Source organism: Balaenoptera borealis (genome assembly GCF_965194805.1).
Source record: "Balaenoptera borealis genome assembly, chromosome: 13".
NCBI classification, from domain to species: Eukaryota; Metazoa; Chordata; class Mammalia; order Artiodactyla; family Balaenopteridae; genus Balaenoptera; species Balaenoptera borealis.
In genome coordinates, this window is record NC_138870.1 from 52214072 (window position 1) to 52226466 (window position 12395).

Genomic DNA, 12395 nt, shown 5'->3' on the forward strand with positions numbered 1-12395 from the left:
GGGGTAAAAGGAAAACCAGGATTCAGTTTTCTGTTGCATGTCCTCAAAGTTAGATTCAAGAATCCAGTCACTCAGTGACTGTATATGGAATTGCTGATAGGTGCCTTGAACTTTGGAAGGCAGCTATGCTCACCACTATACCACCAGTGCTAGTGCCTTGAACTTTGTTACTGCTAATATAAAATAAAATATGAATTATTAGGCTAGTGATCTGCAAAATCCAAAAGACGCTTGAACCCGTTTTTTTCTTTTCTTTAAGTTTAAAACAAGTAAATAGCTCCAAGTCTGTGAATTGATCAAGGTTGCACTTCTTTGGAGCCTGCTCTTTTTGTTTAACTTTGGGGTAGGTTGGTTTTTCAGTCTGAGAGTTGATCTTTTATTTGTGATGAAGGGGGGTGTTTTCTTAAAACTACAAAAATATTAGTGGGATAGCATTGTGTGTGTAAATTTTGGTTGATATGGTTTTGTGTGTTTTACCTGTTGGTTTGTTAGGGTGTTTATGTTTACTAAAGGCTTTGTTAGAACAAGCAGTAGTACAGTTCATATAAACTGTTATAAAGTGAGAGTATAGAAGCTACAATAGAAAGTATTTGAAATTATAAGTAAAAACTTAAAAAAAAAATAATACCAGGAATAAATTATAGCCAATTGAGATTGTCAGAGTTACTGATTTACCATGTTTATTTGTAACACTGTATTCATTTATTTACATCATTATTTGCTTTTAGCAAATAACCTTGATTCTTGTTCAGGTTTGTTCTAGTGAATAAAAAAAATAATGATTGAAAGTATGCTTTTGAATTATATCCAAAGCATCCATCATAAATATCTTATAAGATAACCTATTAAAAATTAAGGAAGAATCTATCCTTTTCCACAAAATTTTTTTTAGTTACATGTAAAAAGAAAGAGGGATCTAACTTACTGACTTCTCTTAGTTCTTTGTAAAATTACCCTGATTCTCTAAGGTTGAATATTATGTAGGTTTTTTTTAAGATTAATATTTATTGTACTCATAGTACAAATTATCCTGAGGTTGTATTTACCTAGTTAAATAAACTGCATTAATCTAACAAACTAGAAGATTCTTTCCATAATAATAATACTGAAGTGTGTACTTGCTTCAAATCATTTCATTTTTGCATTGCTGATCACCCCAGGCTGTTTTCTGCATTTGAATACCAGATTTTGCTGGCCTAGCGTAGAATACTATAAATAGAATCTTCGATGCATCAGAACAGTGATGTCACAAAGGCCCTGGAAGTCTCTGCTCTCACCTGTAACTAAAGCACAACTCTTCCAGCTTCTACTGTTCTCACTCTATTACAGTAGCAGGATGTAAAAGGGACATCAATGAGATGATTTATTGCTGCGGGTGGTGTTTAAAATCTGAATGTTTTACATTTGATGGAGCAGTGAAGAATGGAGCAAGCTGTGAAGCTGCTCCAGTTAATCAAGGGTAGAAAGACATAATGTGGTTTGTATTGGTTGGTGTGGTATATGATGCCGTGATTTTGTTGATTGAATGAGGAGTATATTAATTAAGGGGGTTATTTTGATTTAGGTTCATGTTAAAAGTACCTGAGTTAAGTGCTTTATAAAAAAATTAATGACTGACCGCATATCTCAAATAGGTTTAAAGTACTCTGTTCATTATAACTATAAGATGATAATTGGCTGCATTATGAAAAAGATTTTTTGTTTTCTTCCAGTGTGAAAAACTCAAATTATTGTCTCCCATCATATACTGCTTATAAGAACTATGATTATTCAGAACCTGGAAGAAACAATGAACAGCCCGGCCTCTGTGGCCTAAGTAACTTGGGAAATACGTGTTTCATGAACTCAGCTATTCAGGTAGGTCTTTCCAAACAAAATGAAACTCATGTTTTATGGTAATCAATAGTACAAGAGAAATAGAGTTGGGTTTTACATGTCAGAATATGAGTATTATATGTGTTTGGAGAGTTTGTGTTTTCATGGAAGATTTAAGCATACACATTTGAATCATTCATTCTAAGAATATCTTATCATGATTCTCAGGTGGCATGTGATTGATTATCATATAGTAGAAGATTAAATATAAGTTCATACAAAAAATATAATTCCAAACAGAAAACCTAGGTTCTCTGAGAAGAAAAAAAAGCGAGTGAGATCTCTCCTTTATATGAAGTCTCTTGCTTTTTTTAGGCATTGGTGGGAATTTCAGAGAATGATTATTTTATGGTCACCAGTGTTCTAACTCTAAATAAAATTAATTTTAAATCTTTTTTTTTACCTTAGTGTGAAATTAAGATTTGTAAAAATAAGAAAATTTTATGAACCTTTTGTATACATATTTTTAACAAATCACTTTCCCTTAATACTCTTTCAATTTGGGGATATAACAGATCACTGCCCTTTTTTTCCCTTTGTCTCTCCATAGAGCTTCCCTTTTCTTCCTGCTCTGTCTGTACCTTCTTCCAGTTTTACCTGTGAAATATTTATGTCTTTGATTGATTGTGAAGTAACAAGATCCGTGTATACTTTAATATCACTGTTACTGTGCATAAAATTAGAGCTGGTTATTTTATTCCCCTTTTACAAATAAAATTCTGTATTTCAAAAAGCCCAAAATAATGGTATACTATTTTGATATTTGAATTTTAACCTTCTTTTGGAAGTCCTTTTTTTTTTCTTTCTTTTTTTTTTGTGTGTGTGTGTGCAATTCTGAATTTTTATTTTTAAATCTGCAGTATTCTGTTCTCTATATTTTAATACTGAATCTCCTATGCCCAAGGGGCACCCTCCAAAGATATAAATTAAATACATATATGGATTGATAAGGACATTATTGCAAATCTTGACTATCTGAGAAAAGTATAGGACTCTTTATCATCCAAAATTCAAAATAAATCCTTTGTACATAGTCATTAATCCAGTTGTTTCCTAAATGAACCATTGTCTTTATAGCATTCTTGAAAAATTAGAAATTTAACTGTCATAACTCTTGACCAGGAGTTGGCAGCTTTTCTGAGACATGCACTGGGATGTATAGTTGATTAATTCCTGATATCTTGGTTTAGAGTTGAGCCACTCAGGAAATAGCCTATCTGCTGAAGCAGATACTGTGTAGGTTAATAAACTATTCCTTTAAACTTTCTTTGATGAGTAATATTGCTTATACTTTAATGTGAATTACTTTATCCAAAATTTTTTTCTAGCATCCTAGCACTAGTTAGACAATTAAATTTTAAAATATTATATCTTTATTTTCTGGAAGAGGAGAAAGGGAACTCATCTGAGAAGAGCAAGCCAAAACATATTGTTATCCTGGCAGTTATTTAGATAACAAAGTAAAGTGCATGGGTGCCGAGCTTTCAGAGTAGGAACAGGGCAGACATATTGTAATTTTGTTTGTATATCTGTTGGACTACCCTGCCTAATCACTGAAAAATCATCTTCAGCACCACCTCTGGAAAATGTTTTATATAATCGGTGGTTACATCAGTATCAGAAAACCCTTTCTCATATCACCAATCATATTAATTGTTATACAGCTGCTTATCCTTGCACTACCAAAATCACTTTGGTTCTGGAGGCTTGATATTCTTGAGGTCTTTTGGGTTTTGTTTTGTTTTTTAACATTGTAGTATGGAAAACCAATCTTGGTGCTTTTTCATAAGGATTAAGACTAGGATTTTCAAAAAGTTTTAATAGCGTAAGCATAAAAAATTTGAGTCTGTTAGAACAAGTTAATGTTCTTGCTAATCATTCATGGTAGTCTCTAGCTTACATTCAAACTAAATTCCTTCTAGGGCAATATTACATTCTAGTTTCCTGTGCCTTTGTTATAGTCTATTTAGTGTTGTCTCCATATGATTAACTCAATTTCTCAAAAACAAGTATTAAAATGAAATCTTCTAATCAGCTATGTTGAGCTAGATTTGGCATTTGTTGAACTGTTTTGTGTATGTTTAAGGTATAAGAAACTTCATTTATTAGTTTTTGCTTCTGTTCAAAGCACTTTTATTACAATAGGTATGTCTAATGCTGACCTTCTCTTTTAATATATTTCACCTTTACATGTTTCATTTCAACTGAGATATAGCCATGAGGGTGAGGTTTGTTAGGGTGATAGTTTGTAATTTTCTGATAATATCATAAAGTAAGAAAAAATTTTCATGAAAATTTTAGCAAAGTATTTTAAGCAGTGGATATTATTTTATGTCTGTATCTTGTTGGAAACTGTACTTTTTCTAAAATAAAACTCTCCAATCAAGTTGGAGAAGAGAAAAAATTAGTTTTAATTTTTGCTGCTTTTGACTTTTAATCCAAATCCAGAATTAGAAAAGGTAGTACCTCAGTTTTATTTTCTTAAAGCATCTGTGATTTTTAATTGCTTTAGATGTCAGCTCTCAAGTTGAAAATTCACCATAGGAGGGAATATAAAATGGTGGCAGTAGCCTATGTTATTCTGTTTCATGAACACCATGTAAGTTCTTAGGTCCACAGATGAAAAGGGTAAAAGATAGTTAATAGAGTAGATTTTTTAAAATAATTTTTTTAGATACCATTTCCTCAGTTATGCTTTTTTTTTCAAGTTTCTTTGTGACTTCTGTGAAACTTCAGATAATTCATGAACTTCAGAAAATATTATAAAATAAAACTTCTACTGATAATTTATATTTTAATATAATTCCTTTTATTCAATAATTCTAAAAATATGAGTGGGCATTAGTACATCAGGCAGTGTAATTATTGATATATTGTTAACAATATGGATGTGAAAGCATACCTATTTTTTCTTTGTGAGAATGGGTTATGTTTAACCCATCAGTAGCCTTGAGATGATGAAATTGTTTGATCGCTTGTGATTAAAAACTTAAGAAGCACCAATTTGAGTGTGACTTAATATCATTATTGTTATTATTCAATTTAATTATATTGATATTCAAGATTTTCTCTGATTTAATGGTACAATTGAGTATTAAATTTTTCTGATCAGTATAGTACTGCCATACAGTTTCAATTTGTCAAGTTAATATTTACTGAATGGCAAACATGTGAGATACTTTTAGACATAGATCCTGACTTATGAAGAGTATAGTCTTGATATTGTGATTTTTCAAATGTTTTACTTTTTAGCATGAAAATCTTTTTTTAACTATTACTGTGAAAAGTTTAATTGTATCCTCAATATTTAAACAGATGTAGTGAAGTTGCTTTGGTTGGGTGAAGTGCCCAGAGTCCCATCTGCTTTCTTCTATTTAGTGGCCCCAGAAGCATTCTCATGGGATCCCAGGACTCTGAGGAACAGTTTAAAAACCATATTCTGGCTAGAGAAAAGAAAACAACACATTAAAAATTAGCAATATAAGTTAGAAGCACAGACTGTGGAGTTACACTATCTGGATTGAAAACGTCTCTACTACTGATCACCTGTGCTGCCCTGTATAAGTTATTTCTACAACTCATTTTTCTCCTCAGGTGAGGAAAATAATAGTACCCATATCTTAGGAGTTTTGTGGGGATTAAGTGAGTTGATGAATATAAAGCTCTTAGGATAGTGACTGGCACATTGTAAATGAATAGGTATTAGATTATGATATTATTTTATCTTTTTAAATTGAAGGAGTCAAGCAGAATGACTTCGGGAAAATTCTACCATCCATAGTCCGTGTATTTATTTGTTCTCCTTTCCTACAAGTCTTATTCCACTTTGTCAGGACCTAGTGAATGAAGAAAGACTTGAATGTACTTTTAATTCTTTTTTGCTTAGTAGTATTACAATAATGGTATTTATCATCTCCATTTCTGAGCTGTGTTAATTTAGCTCTCCTAGGCATACTGATAGGCAAGGGATATAACAACATAGAACTGTTCATGAATAATCAATCTGCAGGAAATTTAAAATTCTTGAGTTCAGGTTATCTCTGGCCTCAGCCTCCTGAGTAGTTATGATTACAGGCATATACCACCGTGTCCCAGTAGTACAAATAAGTTAACAAAGTAGTTTTCTAGGGCCCTAAATGTATTACTCCATTGAGAGAATGTCTAGTTTTTGAAATTTGCATTATTGGAGGTAATTTTAATTAGCATTAGTTGATTAGTAGATTTCAGGAGCACTCCAACGCTTGTCTTTTTCATTGTCAAGGCCTAGGAGGCTCATGATTGGCCTCCTGAAAGAAGCAACTCTTCAGATGGATTTGAAGCAGGGGAGTGATATGGTCTTTTCCACTGGAAAGCTGCATGGCGTGAGATAGTTGTTTTCAAACTCTTTACTTGGAAGTAACAGGGCTCCTTAAATAGACTCTAGGAAGTCACTGAAAAAACTGATAGTAATCAAGGACCTGTTCATTATCCCTGTCATACAATGCAGTCAGTTGAAATTCCAGGCACTTTTAAGGTCAGCTTCTTCCTGTGATCTTTTGGGTTAGGGAAAAAATCTTTCTGTAAATTTAGAAGAATATAGAAAGTTGAAAGTTTTTTTATAAGACTTAATTAAAGAGAATGAGTAATACTACACAGAAATAATATTCTTTTAGGAAACTAGATTCTCATTATAATGTAAAACAGTGAAAAAGTCATTACTAAAGCTATTATTTCTGTGTTCTAGTACTTTATAGCTTTGAATGTGACTAAGTGTAATGCTTTTCTACACTTACCTGAGACTCTCGTTTTGCATTTATTGGAACAAATTCTTGGAAACCCACTTTAACATGAAGCTTTGTAATTTTATTCAGATTAACCAAACTTACAGCTGAATAAATGAACATAGTTTCAATCACAAAAAGAAACACCTAATCCCTAAGACATAGAATTTTAAAAAACAGTTTAGGATTTTAAAGAAAATGATGACTTCCGGTAAACTGAGAATGTGGCTGATTAAAAATTCAAATAATATTCCTAGGGCAGATTTTTATCTATCCAAGCAATTAAACTCAATTATTTGAGTTCCTTCCATACTATGTGCCAAAAATTACATGGCAAACTAGCATCAAAAATATGTTTAATTATCTATCAAATGACAACTCAATCAGATCTTTCCAATTTGATAAAGGTAAAGAAATGGAAACAGCCTTACTTGTATTAGAACCATTCACTTTCCCATCACAGATACCAATGTTTCTACTTCTCCCTTGTTTGCAGGGAAAGGGAGAAGTATCCCTTCCCTTTAGAAAAAGAAAGGGGACTGGGAAAAGAGAACCTGAATTCTCAGGCAGCTTATTTGTGGAAAGAGTATATATAGCAAAGTTCTGTAAGTATTTAGTTTTCATAACTGGAGCAGAAATGGTATCTCTGAAAGAATGCCTTGTACCTGTGTAACTTGGCTAAAATGATTTCTAGTCATGAAAATATGCCTTTCTTAACCAACAGTCTTACTTGTCTGTTCTTCACATTCTTCCAAATTAGTATACAAATTTCTCTAGGATTAATGCTTCTATTTCTGTTAATATAAACTTTCTAATGTTTTGTCAGTCCCTAATTCTATAATAGGAAATGACAAGAGTACAGGGTACAGGGGAAAGGCTTATTTCAAGGAGTTGTAAATAATTACATCTGATTTTAATACAGAATTGTTTTACATTATATTCATTAGGTAGAATTACTTGCAGTGCTAACATTTATGGCAGCAGTTTTTAATATAATCAGACTGAAGTATCTTGTATTGCTTTTAATAACTACTCAAAGTATTTGTAATTGAAAACATGAGAAATGTCAATCTTTAATCTATAATAATTTATATATATTTATATATAATTTATAATATATAAATTTGTAACTACAAATTTGCCCCCTCTAAAAAAACAAAAGAAAAGAAAAAGCGGTTCCAGATTTACTTCTGTTACCTAAAATTCAAAAACAGTTCATTTTCTTGATGTCAAAATCTTTTCTAAAATACATTTTCTTCCTTTAATAAAGGTATGCATATCATTCAACACATTATGATTGGAATATTCTTAAGTATATCAGGGTTATGTTCTAAATTTTATAAATTGGTATTATTGAATAGTGTCTCTAGAAAATATAAGATATTGGACTGATAGAGCCTTTCAAAGGAGAAAGCCATGCTAAATTTCTCTTAAAGCCTTGTTTGTTGTCTTTCGCCTATTTGTTCTGACGTATACATTTAAATTCTGGTCAGTTGCGGCTATGCTGTTTTAATTACTAAAAGGCCCTCGTCTGTTAGATTTTTTTCTTCTAATATCACACTTAAGATCATCTTTCTATTTTAGTTTGTGAGTAAAAATAGTTTGTGGTGATGCATGTTACCAATGATCAACTTCATTAGTGTTTTCACTTTGCATGATTCAAACGGTTTCCCTGGGAGGTTATGTACACACTTACTCATTTGATGGTGTGTTCGAAATAGTTTAAGAACTCCTTTTGGAATTGCTTTCATTCTCCTGAATTTCACTGATGGATATTTCTCTTCCTTTGATGACAAAGTTGATTTTTCAAAAACCTGATGTTATTCAGAGCATTATCTGCAGAATATTATAGGTGATCAAGCTGGATAATTTTTTTCAAATAATAAATATACTTGACAAGTCATCCATTCATTTACTCAGCAAATATTCAACAAGGGCCCACTAAGTGCCTTTCACTCTGATAGGCAGTAACTATACCATGGTGAGCAAAACCAGTACTATTTCCATGGATCGTAGTCTAGTAGGGGAGATAAACATTAAATAAATTGTGAATATTTTAAGCATCATGAAAAGAAAAAATCATGGAGAGTGCTCTGAGTATAACAAGAGCTGGGAGAGCACCTAATTTATACTGGATACCATATTCCCCAGAAGTAACCTTTGAGCTATGACCAAAGAACAGGTGTTAGGCAGGTGAGAGTTGAAGTCAGATGGAGCAACAGCATGTGCAAAGCCCCTAAGGTGGGCAAGTTTGAGAAACCAAAGATAAGTAATCTGTGGGATAATATTTAAATGGGGGTGGGATAAAATGAGTTCAGAGAAATAAGCAAAAGCCAGATCATGTAGGGGGAATATGGATTGTAATGTATTAAAAGGCATTGAAGGTTCCAGGCTGCTATCATCTCATCTGGTTTATTGCAATTATCTTCTAGCTGATTTCTCTGCTTATACCCTTAACTCCTATGGTCTGTCCTCACAAGAACAGCCGGAGCAATGTTTTTAAACTTAAGGCATTTCCTGTTACCCTTTGTCCATATCACTAAATGCCTTCTCATTTCACTCAACAGAAGCTGGAGTTCTTAAAAGAGAATATAAGGCCGTGTATGATCTGGCTTCTATCTTATTTTCTACCACTTTCCTCCATGCTCACTCTGCTCCATCCTCAGGAGCCCCCTCACATATTGCACGAATGTTCCTGCCTTGGGGTCTCTGAACTTATAATTTCCTATGCTTGGAATGTTCTTTCTCCAAATGTTTATGTCCTTACTTTCTCACTTCCTTTAGGTCTCTATTATCAGTCAGATCCTTCCCTACTCACTGTATACAATGGTAACTGCCCTCTCCCATTCCATGACCACCTGATATATGCTATATATATATATATTTGAGTTTTTTGTTTATCTGTTTGCCTCCTTCTACTCCCAACTCATGCTCCATGAGCACAGGGGTTTTGTTTTAGTCACTGCCATAGCCCCATTACCTCAAACAGTGTCTGGCATGTATTGTAGAAGGCATTCAAATTAATGAAAAGTGAAGGAAATCACAAGTGTGTGTCTGGTTTTTGGCTTGTACATCATAATGTTAACATAATGGTAACAGTGGGAGGAGAGACACAGAAGAAGTAGGTTTGGGGTAAGGAGAAGATTATGAGTTAATTTTAGGCATGTTCAGTTTGTCATGCCAATGAAACATCCAAGTGGATATATCATAGGCAGTTGGATATTCTAGTATGGAATACAGACCAGAGGCCTAGGTTGGAAATAAAAATATGACTGTAGATGGTATTTAAAATCAGGGAAATGATTGCATCTGTGAAGTGAGGCCACCTGTGAAAAAGAGATCCCAGGACTAAGCCTTACAATATAACATTTGAATATAACATTTGAATGGAGGAAAGACACTACTGTTGCAACAGGAAAAAAAGAAATGGATTATGGACGCAAGTAGTTTCTAGATTTTGTAATGACGTCCATTATCCTAAAAGTACGAGACCAGATCATAAGCTAAGAATGAAAGAAGAATATTGCTCAGCAATGTTGAGATCTCATTTAGGATTGGAGACCATCAATTTAGAATGGTATAAATTTATTCACTTGAGAGTTTCTCTAACAGTGTTTACCTACATGGTGCATAAAATAGATGGGTTCATACAATAAAATGATTGGGTTCATCTAGGGATGTAGAGAGAAAAGGTCAAAGGAATTAAGAGCAACTAGACTAATTTTATTATTGAGCTAATCCAGTAAACTTCCATTGAGACCTACTCCGTGCCAAGCATTGTTCTAGACACTGGTGGTACAGAGTTGAACAAGACTGTGCCTATCCTCTCGAATGTCGTGCTGTAGTGAATGAGATAGCCATATAAATAAATAAGATGTAATATGTGATATGATAGAAAGCATGATCAGCCAAATGTTTTGAAAGCAAAGAAAAGAGAGCCATTGGGAAATAAGTGAGGCTTCACCAAGGAGGTGACACTCGAGTTGGGTCTTGATTTCATTTGACTGAGTATATTATTCATTATGACTTACGTTTGGTTCATCTGGTCATAAAAATAGCAGTGACTTACCAGAGGTACAACTATAACATTATAGCTCCTGCTTGTTACCACATTTTTCCACCACAAAAATCCCTACATCAGAGGGAGGAGCACTCCCAAACTCATTCTATGAAGCCACCATCACCCTGATACCAAAACCAGACAAAGATGTCACAAAGAAAGAAAACTACAGGCCAATATCACTGATGAACATAGATGCAAAAATCCTCAACAAAATACTAGCAAACAGAATCCAACAGCACATTAAAAGGGTCATACACCATGATCAAGTGGGGTTTATCCCAGGAATGCAAGGATTCTTCAGTATACGCAAATCAATCAATGTGATACACCATATTAACAAATTGAAGGAGAAAAAACATACGATCATCTCAATAGATGCAGAGAAAGCTTTCGACAAAATTCAACACCCATTTATGATGAAAACCCTCCAGAAAATAGGCATAGAGGGAACTTACCTCAACATAATACAGGCCATATATGACAAACCCACAGCCAACATCGCCCTCAATGGTGAAAAACTGAAACCATTTCCACTAAGATCAGGAACAGGACAAGGTTGCCCACTCTTGCCACTATGATTCAACATTGTTTTGGAAATGTTAGCCACAGCAATCAGAGAAGAAAAAGAAAGAAAAGGAATACAAATCGGAAAAGAAGTAAAGCTGTCACTGTTTGCAGATGACATGATACTATACATAGAGAATCCTAAAGATGCTACCAGAAAACTACTAGAGCTAATCAATGAATTTGGTAAAGTAGCAGGATACAAAATTAATGCACAGAAATCTCTTGCATTCCTATACACTAATGATGAAAAATGTGAAAGTGAAGTTAAGGAAACACTCCCATTTACCATTGCAACAAAAAGAATAAAATACCTAGGAATAAACCTACCTACGGAGACAAAAGACCTGTATGCAGAAAACTATAAGACACTGATGAAACAAATTAAAGATGATACAAACAGATGGAGAGATATACCATGTTCTTGGATGGGAAGAATCAACATTGTGAAAATGACTATACTACCCAAAGCAATCTACAGATTCAGTGCAATCCCTATCAAACTACCAAGGGGGCTTCCCTGGTGGCGCAGTGGTTGAGAATCTGCCTGCCAATGCAGGGAACACGGGTTCGAGCCCTGGTCTGGGAGGATCCCACATGCCGCGGGGCGACTGGGCCCGTGAGCCACAATTGCTGAGCCTGGGCGTCTGGAGCCTGTGCTCTGCAACAAGGGAGGACTCGATGGTGAGAGGCCCGCGCACCGCGATGAAGAGTGGCCCCTGCTTGCCGCAGGTGGAGAGAGCCCTCGCGCAGAAATGAAGACCCAACACAGCCATAAATAAATAAATTTAAAAAAAAAAAAAAAAAAACTACCAAGGGCATTTTTCACAGAAGTAGAACAAAAGATTTCACAATTTGTATGGAAACACAAAAGACCGTGAATAGCCAAAGCAATCTTGAGAAAGAAAACTGGAGCTGGAGGAATCAGGCTCCCTGATGTCAGACTGTACTACAAAGCTACAGTAATCAAGACAGTTTGGGTCTGGCACAAAAACAGAAATATAGATCAATGGAACAGGATAGAAAGCCCAGAGATAAACCCACGCACATATGGTCACCTTATTTTTGATAAAGGAGGCAAGAATACACAGTGGAGAAAAGGCAGTCTCTTCAATAAGTGGTGCTGGGAAAAC

The 12395-nt window shown here is 34.2% G+C and overlaps 1 protein-coding gene across 7 annotated transcripts in view; it reads left to right on the forward strand.

The window, feature by feature from the left end:
• The window catches only part of USP15 (ubiquitin specific peptidase 15), a 122363-nt gene that overhangs the window by 70776 nt on the left and 39192 nt on the right, over window positions 1-12395 (forward strand). For all 7 annotated transcript variants that reach the window (XR_014233484.1, XM_082351212.1, XM_082351205.1 and 4 more), the window contains one exon: window positions 1713-1857. Coding sequence is in view for 6 of the 7 variants with exons in the window: in XM_082351212.1 (XP_082207338.1) it covers window positions 1713-1857 (145 nt within the window). In the remaining variant the exon portion in view is untranslated. The remainder of the gene's footprint in view (window positions 1-1712; window positions 1858-12395) is intronic.